General features: G+C 52.0%; 2 protein-coding genes across 2 annotated transcripts; both read right to left on the bottom strand.

The window, feature by feature from the left end:
* On the bottom strand, nucleotides 1-3,994 carry LOC148820341 (ornithine decarboxylase-like). Its single transcript, XM_088932377.1, has 9 exons — nucleotides 3,899-3,994; nucleotides 3,574-3,747; nucleotides 2,818-2,990; nucleotides 1,495-1,629; nucleotides 1,236-1,401; nucleotides 900-1,062; nucleotides 606-706; nucleotides 157-368; nucleotides 1-40 (listed from the first exon to the last, which is right to left on the bottom strand). The coding sequence occupies exons 1-9, from the start codon at nucleotides 3,992-3,994 to the stop codon at nucleotides 1-3; spliced, it is 1,260 nt and encodes a 419-aa protein (XP_088788503.1).
* Nucleotides 3,995-8,874: 4,880 nt separating this feature from the next.
* On the bottom strand, nucleotides 8,875-16,777 carry LOC148820340 (antizyme inhibitor 2-like). The gene is made up of 9 exons (XM_088932640.1): nucleotides 16,682-16,777; nucleotides 16,357-16,530; nucleotides 15,504-15,676; nucleotides 14,602-14,736; nucleotides 14,040-14,205; nucleotides 13,704-13,866; nucleotides 12,884-12,984; nucleotides 9,279-9,490; nucleotides 8,875-8,932 (listed from the first exon to the last, which is right to left on the bottom strand). Exons 1-9 carry the CDS (start codon nucleotides 16,775-16,777, stop codon nucleotides 8,875-8,877), a joined length of 1,278 nt encoding a protein of 425 aa, XP_088788766.1.
* Between the last annotated feature and the right edge of the window lie 1,688 nt (nucleotides 16,778-18,465).

The raw sequence follows: 18,465 nt of genomic DNA, 5'->3' as shown, positions 1-18,465 counted from the left end.
TCATATGTTACGCTCTTCCCCAGCTTTCTGCAGGTATTCCCTGGAAATAAAAGAACGGGATTAGCACACGAGCAGGACCGCACTGGGCAGAAGACCCCCTCTGGACACATTCAACTGATCCTGCCCGGCTTGTTCTGCTGGTGGGAGGGGACTCACCACAGCAGTCTGGGCACCGTGTAGAGGACAGGGGGAGGGCCGAACCCGTTGAAGTGCGAGGCCATGGATATGGAGTAGGCCCCATGGTCGAAGAACAGCAGCCAGTCTCCCAGCTCCAGCTCCGGCAGCAGCCAGTCTCTGCCAATCAGGTCAAGAGGGGAGCAGGTGGGACCCCAGATTGTGCAGACCTGCAGGGCCTGGCTGTCATGCTTCTGTAGGAAGAGAGGAGACCACAGTCAGCTGTCTGTGAAAAGGGCAATGAAAATCTGTTTCTTGCATTAAGAGTGATAAGTAAAACTAGACAGTTCTACTGCTCACAGTTGTGTAATAACTGTTGTTATACTATACAGCCCACTATAACACCAGTAAAATAATTAAAGCTACACTACTAAGCTCAGGGCCTCAGGGCTGACAGAAGGTTCATGCTGAAAGCCTGCAAAAACACTCACTTTCATTGCGCAGGGCTGAATGTACCTGCCACCATCTAAGTGAATAAAGTTAAAGGAGCCGTGGAATCCATCACTGATGTAATAAAACATCTTCTTCTCCTCTGGAAAAGAAGTACAGAGAAAAAAGGAAAAACAGGAAATGTAAAGCAGAGTTTTTCACAACAGCTTGCAAAGAACTGGACAACTTGCAAAGCTCCGTGCTCCTCTACAGACGACATGTTTGCCCCCTCACATGGACTCCAGCTGCTCGTTCCCTGCTGGGAAGTAGAAACCTAACCCTCTGGACAGGCTCACCCCTAGCGGACTCTGGGCTTGGGGTGACCTCCTTCTTTCCGATCACGCTGGCCGCCAGAGTGAAGGCCGATGTCACGTAGTACCGGCCTGGCTCGGCGATGACCTCCACCCCACTGCCTGCTGGGAAGTGGAGCTCCAGGGCTGCGTTGATCACCACAGCAAGCTGAGGAGGAAGGAGGGAACACAGAGCACTGATTCCTGAAGGCTGCTGGAGACCCATGGGCCCTGCAGATCAGACTGTACTGCAGTGTCTCTGGTCTCTGTGCTGTACAGGACCATCTCAGTGTGGCTCAGGACTGACCCACTGCAGTGCAGCAGTGTTGAGACTGTCCCTACCTCCTCCAGAGTGACCCCTGTGTGGTCAATCCCAGGGAAGCCACCCCCGATGTCCAGCAGTGTCATGCTGTGTCCCAGCTGCTGTCCCAGATTGAAGACGGAGCGGGCATCTGCGATGGCCAGGCTGAAGGCCTGTGGGTCCTGGCAGCCACTGCCCACGTGGAAGCTGGGGCACAAATAGGAGCCATTTCTTACTTGAATTGAGCTGCAGCAGCTATAAGGGTATTATCCCCCACCACAGTGCTGGGACACTTCTTACCTCACCCCAACCACCCTAACCCCCAGCTCCCTGGCGATCTCCAGCAGACATCGGCTCTCCCACAGAGGCACCCCAAACTTGTCCTTCAGGGACACAACGCAGCTGGAGTCCTGGACGCTGATCCTCAGCAGCATCCTGAAACAAGACACAGGGAGGATGTCTCTCAGCAGCTGGAGACGCCCGCCACCGCAGGAGCTTCTACTGCGTCAGGAGTCTCCCCAGGAGCTCACGGGGATCGGAACCGCCTACAGAATCAAGGACAGCGCTGACACTGAGAGACTCTGAGCCCTTTGATTCTGACACTGTGAGATAACAGGAGGCGTTAACATGGCTGGAATGCGAAAGCAGCAGGCAGTAGATATACAGGGTACAGCATGACGGTATCTCTATAAAAATGCATGCAGTGATTGTATGTATATACAGGTGTGCAGTCTGACAGTATGTCTATAACATAAACATATAGGCATATACATATCAGGTAACCAGAAAGTTCATTATAATCTTACACTTTACTCTCAGGGCTCAGGAGGCCCATCCCCTGTACTCACTGTGCTCAGGAGGCCCTTCCCCTGTACTCACTGTGCTCAGGAGGCCCGTCCCCTGTACTCACTGTGCTCAGGAGGCCCGTCCCCTGTCCTCACTGTGCTCAGGAGGCCCGTGTCCTGTCCTCACTGTGCTCAGGAGGCCCGTCTCCTGTACTCACTTTGCTCAGGAGGCCCGTCCCCTGTACTCACTGTGCTCAGGAGGCCCGTCCCCTGTCCTCACTGTGCACAGGAGGCCCGTCCCCTGTCCTCACTGTGCACAGGAGGCCCGTCCCCTGTACTCACTGTGCTCAGGAGGCCCTTCCCCTGTACTCACTGTGCTCAGGAGGCCCGTCCCCTGTCCTCACTGTGCTCAGGAGGCCCGTCCCCTGTCCTCACTGTGCTCAGGAGGCCTGTGTCCTGTCCTCACTGTGCTCAGGAGGCCTGTGTCCTGTCCTCACTGTGCTCAGGAGGCCTGTGTCCTGTCCTCATTGTGCTCAGGAGGCCCGTCTCCTGTACTCACTTTGCTCAGGAGGCCCGTCCCCTGTACTCACTGTGCTCAGGAGGCCCGTCCCCTGTACTCACTGTGCTCAGGAGGCCCGTCCCCTGTACTCGCTGTGCTCAGGAGGCCTGTCCCTTGTACTCACTGTGCTCAGGAGGCCCATCCCCTGTACACACTGTGCTCAGGAGGCCTGTCCCCTATACTCGCTGTGCTCAGGAGGCCCGTCCCCTGTACTCACTGTGCTCAGGAGGCCTGTCCCCTGTACTCACTGTGCTCAGGAGGCCCGTCCCCTGTACTCACTGTGCGCGGGGGTGGTGCAGGGCGGCCTGTCTAAGCTCCTCCTGGCTGTCGAAGGTGGCGAGCTGGACATCGTGCTTTGCGGCGAACTGCAGGTGCGAGAGCTGCTTGCAGGGCTGGGCGAACACAATCCTGTGGGCCGGCACCCCCAGGGCTAGAACCAGCTGCATCTCCGCCTGAGACACACGCAGGACAGCGGAGCTGAGCGCAGCCACACACACAGCTGGCCTGCAGGCTGGGGGAGGGCGGCCCCCACATGAGAGCAGAGCTGCACTGGCGTCAGGACGGACAGGGCCTCACAGACGCCCGCCTGGGTCCTCAGTCTCACAGCTTGACTGTGACAGTGCTTGTCATTCATTTAAAACTAGAACCGCTTCAGGTACACTTTGTGTGTAAACACTGAACCTGAAGCTAATCTAGTTTAAATATCTCTCCCACTCCTGGCTGTGCAGCCAAATTAACCCAAATCAGGTCATTGAAAAAATAGCTCCTGTGCTGTTCTAAATAAGCCTGCAGCTAGAATGATCTGGAGTTTCAAATCCTGTCCAACAGGACAGCCCTGCCACTCCTGTCGATAAACTCAGTATCTTAGCATACCTGTAAACCAGCCCTCCAGTTTCTCCCAATTCCCAGACCCCCTGATCCCCAATACTGTCCCGTAGTCCTCCCAGACCCCCCAGTCCCCCCAGACCCCTCACACCCCCGTCCCCCAGTCCTCTCAGTCCCTCAAGTCTCCCCAGTCTCCCAGTCCCCAGTTACCTGGCTGGCGCAGTCAAAGCCGGCCCCCAGCTGTGCCAGTGTCCACAGCACTCCCGGGCTGCTGTTGCACTTGACGGCGTAGAAGGGGCGCACACGGGGCAGGGCAGTGTGCCAGCGCTGGTGTCGGAGCACCACCTCACCCAGGTCTGCCACCAGGAAGGGGTCCTGCCGCCCCTGGGCAGAGAGACAGGGAGCCTCTGATCGCACACGGGAAGCAGCCTTCACCTGCCGCCCCGACACACAGACAGACACAGTCGCACACGCTAGCAGCACAGCAATCAGACAGAACCAAACGACTCAGGCGGTCCTGTCAGGAGCGTCTCACCGCGCGGGACCTCTCCTCTGTCTCCCTCTCCAGCCAGTCCTGGGAGCTCTGCCCCTCCTGCAGCACGGCCAGCTGGAATCTGCCCTCCACGTCCATCTCTGAGAGAGGAAGAGGAGGACAGGGGTGAGGAAGGACAGAAGCTTCAGTTGTCATCAGCTTCAGGACTTTTATATAGCACCTTGACACAGCTCTCTGAATCAGATACAGACAGACAGACAGTGAAACCAACAGATATACAGATAGAGAGACAGACAGTGAGATGCAGACAGAGACAGAGACAGATACACAGACAAAGAGTCAGAAGGAGACAGTAACACAGACAGTGAGAAAGACAGAGACAGATGCACAAACAGAGACAGACAGGGAGACGGAGACAGTCAGGCACACAAACCGATAAAGAGACAGACAGGAGCTCCAGGAACACTCAGGAGTTTTCGTGTTGAAGCTCAGTTGTGTTGTGGGTGAAAGTCTCTCACCTGCTGCGCTCTGCTGTCCTCAGTGACCGAAGGAGTTTGCCTCACTACCTCTGTCAGGGTGGGACTGTGGGCTACTTATACTGTCCCTGGAGCCTTGGAGAGTGTGCAAGAGTAATTAACTGGGAGGGGATATCTCCCCAGTTCAGAGAGTTTGTGTGTCTCAATTAATATTCAAATAGAGAGAATGGAGGAAACCTTCATGTGTTTGGTTGGTGGTTAAGGTGTTGGAGGTCCTTATGGAGTATTTTTTTATTCCTCAACCTTGTACACAGAGGACTAATAACCTGAGGGCTTGTCTAGAGGTGTTTGTGTAGATACAGAACCCTGCAGGTCATCTGTTGTTTCGTTTTGCAAGAAGTTACTGATTCATCAGGATATTAATTTGAGAGACATTTTCACGTGACAGTAGTTTCTCCCTGAGGGACAGCAGGTCAGGACACTGTCCAGTCACAGTGACTGCTGCGTCACCTACAGTGGTCAGCTGTGCCGGACACCTGCATGTACCCAGAGTGACCCCAGTGTGCTCAGTGACCTAGCAAGTTAAAACGTTGAGGGATTTAATCTTTCAGAGGCTTTTATACAGCTGTCTGTGGACCTTAACTTGTTTCTGGTCTGTTGTTTTATGTAAGACTGTCTAGGTCTGAAGGGTCATTTAGTCTGTGAGGTGCAGTCCTGGTCCTGCAGGGTCAGTGTGTCTGTGCAGGGGGTCCAGTCCTGGTTCTGGAGGGCTTTTCCCACTGTACTGGGACCATCTCCTATTGTAACAGGACTGTTTATCCACACTGGGACTGTAGCTCCTATTGTAACAGACTGTTCTACTGCACTCACTGTGCCCAGGAGGCCTGTCCCCTTTACTCACTGTGCTCAGGAGGCCCGTCCCCTGTACACACTGTGCTCAGGAGGCCCGTCCCCTGTACACACTGTGCTCAGGAGGCCCGTCCCCTGTACACACTGTGCTCAGGAGGCCCGTCCCCTGTACACACTGTGCGCGGGGGTGGTGCAGGGCGGCCTGTCTCAGCTCCTCCTGGCTGTCGAAGGTGGCGAGCTGGACATCATGCTGTGTGTAAACACTGAACCTGAAGCAAATCTAGTTTAAATATATCTCTCCCACTCCTGGCTGTGCAGCCAAATTAACCCAAACCCTCTCAGCTCCTGTGCTGTTCTACCTGAGCCTACAGGTAGAACGATCTGGAGTTTCAAATCCTGCCAAACAGGACAGTCCTGCCACTCCTGTCGGGAAACTCAGTATCTTAGCATACCTGTAAACCAGTCCTCCAGTTTCTCCCAATTACCAGACCCCCAGATCCCATCATTGTTATTTACAACCTTTTGTTACGCTGCACCCGACAAGTTGTTGAAACAGGCTCAGTGAAAATTAGAGTCAATGAGCCAGGATATGCAGCAATCAAGATAATTTACTCAATGAGAAGACTGAAGACTACTGAGAAATACTTCTGAGAACCTGAAACTGAGACAAACTCAAAGCAGGGTTAGTGACTCAATGTCTAAGCCCTGAGGAATGATTCCTCAGGGCTTAAATACTGTACGATGTTCCCCAATCGGCCTGACCTCGTTGAGGATGGCCCCATGAGTCTCCAGCATGTGCAGAATGCGCATTGGCAATTGGTGGAGCTAATGCGGTAGTGCTGGAGCTCGTTGGGGCGTAACATTTTTACAATCTAAGTCCTATTACTATACCTCCTCTCTCTTCTTCTGAGTGCCTTGTTTTAAATGTTTCTATCACCCAATCTACTATTATTGCCAAAGTTTATAGACCACCCAGACCCAGTGGAGCCTTCTTAGGTGAGTTTGCTGATATTCTCTCATTTTTATGCCTTAAGTTTAAAAGGATCCTTATTCTAGGGGACTTTAATATACAGATCGATTCAAGGTCTTCCAGTCTGGCTAAAGATTTCCTTTCTCTATTGGGATGCTTTGATCTTACTCAGTTTGTTTGTACCCCTACACAGAACAAAGGACACACCCTAGATTTAACTATTGCAAATGACTCTTGTCTCCCACTGCTCTCCCCTTGATCTAGGCCTCTCTGACCACTTAGCCATTCTCTTCAATCTGGAATTACCTGTTTCTAACACCTCCCCCCCACGCTCTGTAAATTTCCACAGCTGGCGATCAATTGATCACCCAAGGTTTGCAAATTCTGTTCTGTCCTCCTTATCCTGTTTCTCTTCCTCTGACCCTCTAGAGGACAAAATACAGTTACTTGACAGTGCTCTTTTATCTACCCTCGACAACTTTGTTCCTTTAAAAACTCAAACCATCTCCTTCTCTCTCCCTGCCCCCCGGTACAATGACCATCTGCGATCCATGAAGGCAGCCTCTCGCAAACTTGAGCGTAGGTGGCGTCTATCTGACCTAAATGTACATTATCAGGCTTGGAGAGATTACTTGTCTGAATATAAGGTTACTGTAGAGTAATCTAAATCCACCTACTTCTCTCGCATCATTGAAAATCGCCAAAACAACCCCAGACATCTTTTCTCCACCATCTACAGACTGCTCAAGCCAAACTTCCCCACCACATTACCTGCCTCATCGCAACTCTGCAACACATTCTTAGATTTCTTTAGTTCTAAGATCGACAATATCTGGCATCACATTCTCTCCACTACGCATATCATTCCCACACCTCCTCCCTCCTCATCCAACTTCTCTGGTTCCCTTCTCTCCAGCTTCTCTCTTCCTGACTCAGCATCCCTCAATAAACTGGTTACACACATGAAACCCACCATATCTATCTTAGATCCCATTCCCACCACTTAATTTCAGTCCTGTTTCTCTTCTCTCTGTCCCATTGTCCTCAATATTATACATGAATCCATGAGCACTGGCATCGTACCAATGGTCCTCAAAACTGCTGCCAATACCCCCGTGCCAAAAAAGCCTAACATGGCTCTCGACAGCCTTAACAATTTTCGCCCCATCTCCAACTGACCCTTTCTTGCTAAAAGTCTAGAACGTGCCGTCACACTTCAGTTACATAACCACCTCATGACAAACAACCTTTTCGAATCTGGCTTCCGTCAACTTCACAGCACAGAAACTGCCCTGATCAAAGTCACTAACGATCTTCTAATAGCTTCTGATTCTGGTTCTCTTTCCATACTCATCCTTCTTGATCTCAGTGCTGCTTTTGACACTGTTGACCATAACATCTTACTTTCTCGTCTTGAGACTGTGTTTGGAGTTTCTGACACTGCTCTCAAATGGTTCAAATCTTACCTCACTGATCGCTGTCACTTTGTCTCTTTTAGTGGGTACAGGTCTGAGATTGGTCTTGTTAAGTCTGGTGTTCCTCAGTGAGGTGCAGTCCTGGTCCTGCAGGGTCAGTGTGTCTGTGCAGGGGTCCAGTCCTGTTTCTGGATGGCTCTGGGGTTGGACTCTGGAACAGGTTTCACAACCTTTTCCACTGCACTGGGACTGTAGCTCCTATTGTAACACACTGGTCTACTGTACTGGGAGTGGAGCCCCTATTGTAACAGACTTTTCTACTGCACTGGGACTGTAGCCCCTATTGTAACAGACTGTTCTACTGTATTTGTGCTGTTGCTCCTATTGTAAAAGGTCTTTCTGCATTTTGACAACATAATTTTCAGATATTGTTAAGACCATTATTATGGGTGAAAAACATGAGACCTCGGTATGAGAGGGTGTGATGAACTTGGGCCCTGAGGCAGGTTCTGATGTTCTGGTTCTGTTGTGCTGAAGGTGGTGTCAATCTGAACTGTGCATCTTGTTTGTCTGAGAGACCCAGTTCGTCTCAGAGAGTGAGAAGGAGCAGAATTCTATCGCCGCCGGTCCAGTCGCATCAGGACCAGCAGTTCTCTGAGTGCAGTTCTGCTGTCACTGACACAGGGGGGAGCTATACAGTCAACAGTGTTAACAGACCACAGCACCGACTTCAGACAAGAGCCACAGACAGTTTTTATTTAGTATCAGGGTGGACAATAACAAGTTACATTTCAAATCCAGAGGGAAAACACGAATGATCTTGAGCCTGACTGGTAGGGACAAACGAATCTCCTAGGTAAGCAGACCTGCATTTTAATATTGATCACAAAGTTACAAGCCCCTCTGACCACACCCTCACCCTCACCAGGCCTGAGCCACAGCTTCACTGTGCTTGACCACAGCCTCACCCTCACCACTCCTGAGCCACAGCTTCACTGTGCTTGACCACAGCCTCACCCTCACCAGGCCTGAGCTACAGCTTCACTGTGCTTGACCACAGCCTCACCCTCACCAGGCTGAGCCATGACTGTGCTGTGCTGGACCACACCTCCCTCTGCTTCTAGCTCAGCTTGCTGTCCTGCTGCAGCTGCCATACCTAGGGGAGCCCACCCTCAGACAGACAGAAGAATGCAAATGAATGACAAGTGTGTAACGTCTCTTTCAGCCCCTGTTGAAGACACTGGAGACGAGCTGCTGTGTGTTCGTGTGGAACAGGGTCACAGGGTCACAGTCGCCGCACAGAGGCCATCAGATCTCAGGGCTGCTCAGCTCCATGGCGGCCATCTGTCTTTTCTGAAGACACTTCCTGGAGGGGAAAGGAGAGAGGAGACAAACTCCGTCAGTGTGTCCAGCACTTCCTGGTGTCCCTGCGGTTCTGAGAGCTCTGCTGCCTCAGTGATGGAGCAGGGAGCAGGGCTGTCGTGACCGGGGTCCCCAGGGGAGTCAGAGCGGGCGGCTCAGGCCAGGAAGCAGCAGGCAGCTCTGTACACAGCCCGGCTGGGCGACCCCACTCGCTGTGGGAGTGAGGGGAGGCTGAATGGGGGCAGAGCTCCTCTCTCTTGGTTCACTGGTAGTGCTCCTGAAGGCTCTGCAGTCCTCCCCACTGCGCTGTAGTGCCTGTGAGTGCCCAGTGCGGGGCTGCAGGGACTCACCACAGCAGTCTGGGCACCGTGTAGAGGACAGGGGGAGGGCCGAACCCGTTGAAGTGCGAGGCCATGGATATGGAGTAGGCCCCGTGGTCGAAGAACAGCAGCCAGTCTCCCAGCTCCAGCTCCGGCAGCAGCCAGTCGGTACTCAGCAGGTCATAGGGACAACAGGTGGGACCCCAGACAGTGGAGGGGTACAGGGGCCGGCCATCCTGCTGCTTCAGGGAGAGGGCAGAGCTCAGGGTCAGCAGTCTGAGCCCTGACCACTGCAGACACAATTATTCACACCCCGTGTCTGAGCCCAGGTTATTCTACAGAGGTGCAGACCGTAATAGAGGCTCTGTGACTGAGCCCAGGTTATTCTACAGAGGTGCAGACAGTAATGGAGGCTCTGTGACTGAGCCCAGGTTATTCTACAGAGGGGCAGACAGTAATAGAGGCTCTGTGACTGAGCCCAGGTTATTCTACAGAGGTGCAGACAGTAATGGAGGCTCTGTATTCTGGATTCCAATTCAGCTTGGGGCACCTGTCTGTATGGAGTTTGTATCTCTTCCCTTTACAGTCTGCATAGAGGGCCATCATGTCAGTGGATGATGTGTTAAAATGGGCCTTCAATACATTTTGCAACATACAGAATAGTATCCTGAGGCACTAATGACCAAATTCGTTTAGTTCTGTGAGTGGCAGAACTCATTTACAATAAGTGGTGACCTGTGGATTTTCAGCTCTCTCACAGATAGAAGACAGCAGGTGCCACTCGGCCTGGTTTGTGAATACTGGCGGAGCTCAAGAACGCGTGTCCCCACAACTCCGCTACTTTTATACTGAGAGCGACTCCTCCAGTGCAGCTGACCCCTGTAGGTCTCGTCAGTAAGGACGATGAGACCCTGTACGGGAGGGAGGGGAGCTGGTGTATCGTGGTGTGCCAACAGCCGCGTGGAGCAATTAAAACAGCAGAAATGTGGTTGATTTATAAGATCAATATTTTGGGCAGATAAAATTTCTTGATTTTGGAATTTGTCTTTTTGCATAGCCCAGCTTGCTCTCCATGAGACACACAGACGGGGAGAGAAGCTGGGGGTCAGAGCGCAGGGTCAGCCATTTATACAGCGCCCCTGGAGCAGTTGGGGTTAAGGGCCTTGCTCAGGGGCCCAACGGAGTAGGATTCCTCTGCCGGCCGTGGGATTTGAACCGGCAACCTTCCAGCTACAGGCGCAGATCCTGAGCCACAGAGCCAGAAACACGGAAATATTTTCCAAAAGAAAATTCCATTCTTTTCAGGAAAGGAATAAACCTTTAACTGCTCCTTTGCAGCCCACGCATGCTGATGTAGCTCCCTACTGGAACATTCTCCAGAAGCTCTCTCCCTGCTAATCAGTGATGTGGCTGTGACTTATAATAATAATATCCTTAAATGGGCTGTGAATATCATCACTACCACAAAGACAGCGCAGCACAAAATGTCCATTTTGCACCAGCTGAAAACCTTCAGTGTTTCTCAGCCAATTCTGATACAGTTTTCCAGAGCCTCTGACTGCCTCTAGAGCTGTTTTATTTGACAACACATCAGCCTGCTCCAAAGGCAGACTGGAGTGTGCTGTTTGCACTGTGAAGAGAGCTGTCATCTGCCCTCCATGGTGATTTGTATAATTCATTCCAGAGCAAAGAAATGGGAAGGACCCTCCCCCCAGGTTACCACTTCTCATATAACCTTCCCTCAGGAAGATACTACTGTCTATTGAAACCAGAACAAACCGATACCTGAACGTCTTCTGTCCTAGGGTTGTCTTTTTGCTTAGCCAGAATTCCTAGGTATATGATGTCTGTTGTCTCGTTTGTGTTTGGTATATGTAGAATGGTTTTGCAGCACCAAGTACACCAAATTAATACAGACTACACAGATGTAGGGGCAATGCTTGTTAATAAGACAGAATTAAGTGTTGCTGTGCTTTCCCAAATGAGGCCCCATCTCTCTCTTCATCTCTGTGGTGTAGCCACAGAGAAGCTATTCATGCAGGCTGATTTAAAGATGTTTTTCTTTGATAAGGGACAGCTCCCAAATGGGGATGCACTTAGCTAAGCCTGGCTATCATGATCAATGGTCATCCATTGGCGCCTATCTGTCTAGGGAGTGCCAGATGGACATCTGGACTGCATTCCTAAGTGTCGGGAGTAAGTGACTCATATCTCACCTTGATCAGCCAATCAGGGACTGAAGTAGGGCCCAGTAACCCACGTGGGACTCTGATGCCCATGAAACTTTCAGCCAATGAACGAGCTGAAGTTCCTCCAGGTAAAAACAGGCAACACAGAGAGCCTGTAGGAGACTATTCTAAGAAATTCTAAAGAGAATTCTAAGGAGAATTCCAGGGGTGCGAGACAATTCCAGGGCAGGACAGCCCAGGAGCAGAAAGGCTCCCAAGGGCAGGACATTCTCGCAGTGCGCCTCCTGACCATCCTGAGACTCAGCCCGGACAACCACGGAACGGCCAGTGTGTCCGAGTGCCAGAACTTTCCTTTGTTCTAAGAATCGAGAGCGGAGGTTGCCAGAGAGTAACCAGAGGATACACCCGAGGTTAGCATCAGCAGCAAGCCTCGTGAACAGGTTGGAACTGTGGACAGCTGAATCAGTATTCAGAACTAGCGCTTCATCAGGAATGAACCAGTCCTCTTCCTGACTTGCTGGGACCCACAGTCATCTTTTCTCCTGTGCAAAAACTTTGTTAGTTAAAGCCAACACTAACTAGCCGGTCAGTGAGCATCAGCAGCGCACCGTCTCAAGCCGCACAGCACAGCCTGGCGCGGAGCCAGAGAGCCCGCAGGAGATCGGAATCCCCAGAGATTGGATGAGTGTTCAACTTCAATGCATTACAGCTCGAGAATTCAATTGTTATCCCAACCAGTTGATATCAATTTAATTCCTAAGAGTTATGTACTTGTTTTGAGTATCTAATGTAGAAGTTGTAACCAAGTTCAATTACGAAACGGTCTAAATGAATGATATACTGAACGTATGTCCTCTTGATATATGTAACTCTTCGTAACTGAATGAATATATATCTTTTGTATTCTGATAACCCTCTCGATAAGATCTGTTAGGTTTACATGCATATTCTATGTATTAATAAATGTATCCTCGTGTATTAGTACCTGTGTGTGTGCGTTGTTTGAGTTATATTGCATGGTTGGATTCTAAGGCCATCAAAAGAATCATTTTGTGATTTACGGCTACAATTAATAATTGTCCACGTAAATGCCCAAACCCTACAGAACTGGTGCCTTCAGAGAGCACACTACACAGCCCAAACTCTTTGTGCATGAAATGCTGGCGATTAAAGGTGGTTCTGATTCTACATGCTATCTGTTTGGCCATGTGGGTCATGATCAGCTGCTCAATTTCCTCCCACCTCCCAGAAACCACGCAGGTGGGATGTGATTGGCTCATCTACAGTGTCTCTTTCTTTTCCAAGGGACTTCATATTTTGGGGGATTGGTGCCAGTAAATCCGTGCTTGGCTCTGGAACTAGACAGAAGCAGGAATAGGAAGGTACAGTGGGCTCCAGCTGTCCCCGGTGGGACGTCCTGTGAACGGGGCCGGGTGCCAGACTCACCGACAGCAGGCTGGGCTGGGCGTATTTGTCCTTCTCCAACCTGGTGAAGTTAAAGCTGCCAAAGATCCCGTCGTTGATGTGGTAGACAAGATGTCTCTCGCCTGCAGAGAGAAGCTTCAGCTGTCAAACCAAAGACCTGAGCTGAGTCTGCAGAGACTGTTCACACCAGAGGACACTCAGCCTCGGCATCTCCTGTCTCCTGGGTATTGTTCCAACCTGGGTAGTCAATCAGACTTTTAATCTTAAGATTTTCTACATTAGACATATACAGGTTTTTCTTAACTTCTTTCAAGACTGATTCTACAGGTCAAAGCCTTAAATAAAGCTACAATTACTTACAAAATCTACTTACGATACAAAACACCTATGAGAAGCATTACAGTAAAGAAGCTAATTAAATAATTAGACCAACAATGAAACTGAGATTCTGTCTGGAATAAAAAACCGAAGACTTCTGTTATATATCTCTGTGATATATTTTGTCTATTTGACAAAAGCTTTGCCTCAAACCCCAGGAATGATTTGAACCATCCTTCCCAATGCCTCCTGGAAAATGTAGTTTTCTCCACTCTACGTCTGCATAGTCTTCTCTGTTCACAACCAAAACAACACCGTTCCCTCAGCCTGTCAATGTGGGACACTCCCTTTAGACTTAAGAGACTCTGTTCCTTCAGCCTGTCAGAGGACATATTAGCTCTGTGCTCTGGAGCTGTTACACTTTCAGAGCAACTTTAACCTGGAGAAACAGGTTTGCAGTTTGAGCTCCTGTCCTGACTGCTGCCATGATGATGCAGGGGGGTTGCCCCCTGGGAACACCCACCCTCTGTGCCCCCCAGACACAGGGCGACCTCCTTCTTCCCGATCACACTGGCCGCCAGAGTGAAGGCCGATGTCACATAGTACCGGCCTGGCTCGGCGATGACCTCCACCCCACTGCCTGCTGGGAAGTGGAGTTCCAGGGCTGCGTTGATCACCACAGCAAGCTGAGGAGGAAGGAGGGAACACAGAGCACTGATTCCAGAAGGCTGCTGGACACCCATGGGCCCTGCAGATCAGACTGTACTGCAGTGGCTCTGGTCTCTGTGCTGTACAGGACCATCTCAGTGTGGCTCAGGACTGACCCACTGCAGTGCAGCAGTGTTGAGACTGTCCCTACCTCCTCCAGAGTGACCCCTGTGTGGTCAATCCCAGGGAAGCCGCCCCCGATGTCCAGCAGTGTCATGCTGTGTCCCAGCTGCTGTCCCAGAGTGAAGACGGAGCGGGCATCTGCCATGGCCAGGCTGAAGGCCTGTGGGTCCTGGCAGCCACTGCCCACGTGGAAGCTGGTGATCAGACACAGCACACAGAGACACAGAATAGTGGCACTGTCACAGGGCTCTGGCACTGACAGTGGACACAGACACTGGACACTGGGCTCTGGTACTGGGCATGAACACTGGACACTGAACATTAACACTGGAAACTGGGCTCTGCTACTGGGCATGAACACTGGACACTAAGCTCTGACACTAGTAATTAACTCTGGATACTGAACATTAACACTGGACACTGGGCTCTGACACTAGTAATTAACTCTGGACACTGAGCATTAACACTGGACACTGTTACTGGGCATTAACATTGAAATGACTGACGAAGAGTACAACAAACCTGACTGAGTTTAAATTCAGGTTGAACATCTATTATTTTTCCAGGAAAAACAACTCAAGCCTCCTCACCTGACCCCGATGACCTCCACTCCCAGCTCTCTGGCCAGCTCCAGCAGGTGACCACACTCCTCCAGTGGTGCCCCATATTTCACACTCAGTCCGTACATGGATGTGGAGTCGTCAGTGGCTATCCGCAACAGCAGCCTGGACAGAGGACAGGGGTGTCACGAAGGGCGCTCCGGCTCTTTCACTTCGGACTTGATTTTGTGCACCTGCCCCCGTTCCAGCCTCCTTCCAGCCCACCTTAAAAGCCAGACGCCCACTCTGTTCGGGGCTCTGCATTGATTCCTGCATCGTGCGAGCTGGGGACCTGGATGCACCTGGCTCCGTTATGGTTTTAAGTTCCTGTTCCCATTCCTGTTTCCCCTGCCGGTCCCGACCCGGCTCTGGTTTTTAATCGTCAGTCTCGTTTGGACCGCCCGGCTTTGGACCTTTTGCCTTCATCTTGGATTTTCCCACTGGACTCTGTTTTGGATTGTTTGCCCTGGACTCACCCCATAGACACCTGTGCACTTTGGACATGCCCCCAGTTTTCATTCCCGTCTCCTGCATGCCTTTTTTCCCTGTGTTTTCCTCACTCTACCCCGGATTGTGTCGTCTGCATAGGGTCCAGAAAGAACTGTTCGTTACAAGAGGTCACACAGGGCAGGACTCTGGAGCCTTGGTCAGTGGACATCAGGTGAGAGAGGGGCTGCATACAGGTGTGACTCTTTCCCTGTACTCACTGTGCTCAGGAGACTTGTCCCCTGTACTCACTGTGCTCAGGAGGCCTGTCCCTTGTACTCACTGTGCTCAGGAGGCCCGTCCCCTGTACTCACTGTGCTCAGGAGGCCCATCCCCTGTACTCACTGTACTCAGGAGGCCCGTTCCCTGTACTCACTGTGCTCAGGAGGCCCGTCCCCTGTACTCACTGTGCGCGGGGGTGGTGCAGGGCGGCCTGTCTCAGCTCCTCCTGGCTGTCGAAGGTGGCGAGCTGGACATCGTGCTTTGCGGCGAACTGCAGGTGCGAGAGCTGCTTGCAGGGCTGGGCGAACACAATCCTGTGGGCCGGCACCCCCAGGGCCAGAACCAGCTGCATCTCCCCCTGAGACACACGCAGGACAGCGGAGCTGAGCGCAGCCACACACACAGCTGGCCTGCAGGCTGGGGGAGGGCGGCCCCCACATGAGAGCAGAGCTGCACTGGCGTCAGGACGGACAGGGCCTCACAGACGCCCGCCTGGGTCCTGTGTACAGATCCTCAGTCTCACAGCTTGACTGTGACAGTGCTTGTCATTCATTTAAAACTAGAACCGCTTCAGGTACACTTTGTGTGTAAACACTGAACCTGAAGCTAATCTAGTTTAAATATCTCTCCCACTCCTGGCTGTGCAGCCAAATTAACCCAAATCAGGTCAATAAAAAAACAGCTCCTGTGCTGTTCTATATAAGCCTGCAGCTAGAATTATCTGGAGTTTCAAATCCTGTCAAACAGGACAGTCCTGCCACTCCTGCCGGTAACTCAGTAGCTTAGCATACCAGTAACCCAGTCCTCCAGTTTCCCCCAATTCCCAGAGCCCTCACACCCATTTCCCAGTCCCCTCAGTCCCTCCAGTCTCCCAGTTTCCTAGTCCCTCCCAGTCCCCCCAGTTCCCCCACTCCTCCAGTTTCTCCCAATTCCCAGACCACCAGATCCCCAGTACTGTCCCCTAGTCCTTCTAGACCCCCCAGTCCCCCCAGACACCTCACACTCCTGTACGCCAGTCCTCCCAGTGTCCCCAGTTACCTGGCTGGCGCAGTCAAAGCCGGCCCCCAGCTGTGCCAGTGTCCACAGCACTCCCGGGCTGCTGTTGCACTTGACGGCGTAGAAGGGGCGCACACGGGGCAGGGCAGCGTGCCAGCGCTGGTGTCGGAGCACCACCTCGCCCAGGTCTGCCACCAGGAAGGGGTCCTGCCGCCCCTGGGCAGAGAGACAGGGAGCCTCTGATCGCACACGGGAAACAGCCTTCACCTGCCGCCCCGACACACAGACAGACACAGTCGCACACGCTAGCAGCACAGCAATCAGACAGAACCAAACGACTCAGGCGGTCCTGTCAGGAGCGTCTCACCGCGCGGGACCTCTCCTCTGTCTCCCTCTCCAGCCAGTCCTGGGAGCTCTGCCCCTCCTGCAGCACGGCCAGCTGGAATCTGCCCTCCATGTCCATCTCTGAGAGAGGAAGAGGAGGACAGGAGTGAGGAAGGACAGAAGCTTCAGTTGTCATCAGCTTCAGGACTTTTATATAGCGCCTTGACACAGCTCTCTACAGCAAAAGCAATCTGCCAAGTCAATTAACACAATGTATGTACTTCTAATACTGACACAAACCCAAGAGAATGTCAAATGTTCAGAAAACATTCTCAGACCTGAGGCAGACATTCGATTGTCTTCTCACACAGCATCCTAGCTGGTTATCTTTGTGAGCCTGGGGCAGGTGGTGCCTTCAAGGGTCACAAATTAATGACAGTTAGATCTTTCCCTGCCACGCGCACTGATACACATAGAAACATACACAAACTGATAGAGACAAACACTGATACAGATAGAAACATACACAAACTGATAGAGAAGTACACTGATACACAAACTGACCAGTTCAGTGACTTCTAAAGAAAAAACATTTTATGCTGGAGAAGTATAAATGATTAAAAAATGCAATTTTTTGTCAGGCCGAAGTCCTTATTAAGCTAATAAGCAATAAATGTCAAGTTTAATCAGTAGACAGACTGAATATTAACAGACAGAGGCAAATAGACAAACACAGAGGACAGATGTTGAGACAGAGAGATAGTAACATTGAGACAGAGAGACAGACAGATACACAGGTGGACATAGAGACACAGAGACAGTCAGGCACACAAACCGATAAAGAGACAGACAGGAGCTCCAGGAAGACGCGGGTGTTTTCGTGTTGAAGCTCAGCTGTCTTGTGGGTGAAGGTCTCTCACCTGCTGCGCTCTGCTGTCCTCAGTGACCGAAGGAGTTTCCCTCACTGCCTCTGTCAGGGTGGGATTGTGGGCTACTTATACTGTCCCTGGAGCCTCGGAGATATGCCAGAGAGCATGTGTGTGTGCTTGTGTGAGTGTGTGTACACATGTAAATGTGTAGGTGTGTGACCTATGTGAGGGAGAAGGTCAGGACACAGAGTTTACATCCATTTTCATGTAAATGCCCACAGAGACTGAGGAGAGGGGATCTTGCCCTGGGAGACAATATTACTGCATCATTCCTCTGCTCCGTCCAGCAGCTCTTTCAGCTCCTGTGGGATTCCCTGTCTCTCCCAGGTGACGGGAGATCCCCTGACTCTGCGCTCGCGCCTCTCGGCCTACCACTCCCAGACCGCCCCGCTGGTGCAGTACTACCGCGCGCGGCAGCTCCACACCGCCGTGGACGCCTCGCAGTCCCCCGACGTCGTCTACGCCAGCATCCTCGCCGCCTTGTCCCACGCCACCTGTAGAGATCTGGTGCTCTTCATCTAGCGCTCCCTGTCACTCTCCTCCTCTCTCCCTCTCCCGTCACCATCCTCCTCCCATCACCCTCCTCCTCCTCCTCTCTGTCCCTCTCCCGTCACCCTCCTCCTCCACTCTCCCTCTCCCTCTCCCGTCACCCTCCTCCTCCTCTCTCCCTCTCCCATCACCCTCCTCCTCCTCTCTCCCTCTCCCATCACCCTCCTCCTCCTCTCTCCCTCTCCCATCACCCTCCTCCTCCTCTCTCCCTCTCCCTGCTCCGTCACCCTCCTCCTCCTCTCTCTCCCTCTCCCGTCACCCTCCTCCTCCTCTCTCTCCCTCTCCCATCACCCTCCTCCTCCTCTCTCCCTCTCCCTGCTCCGTCACCCTCCTCCTCCTCTCTCTCCCT

This window comes from Atractosteus spatula, chromosome 14 (assembly GCF_055471065.1).
Source record: "Atractosteus spatula isolate fAtrSpa1 chromosome 14, fAtrSpa1.hap1, whole genome shotgun sequence".
Lineage (NCBI taxonomy): Eukaryota > Metazoa > Chordata > Actinopteri > Semionotiformes > Lepisosteidae > Atractosteus > Atractosteus spatula.
This window is presented reverse-complemented; position numbering and strand designations above follow the sequence as displayed.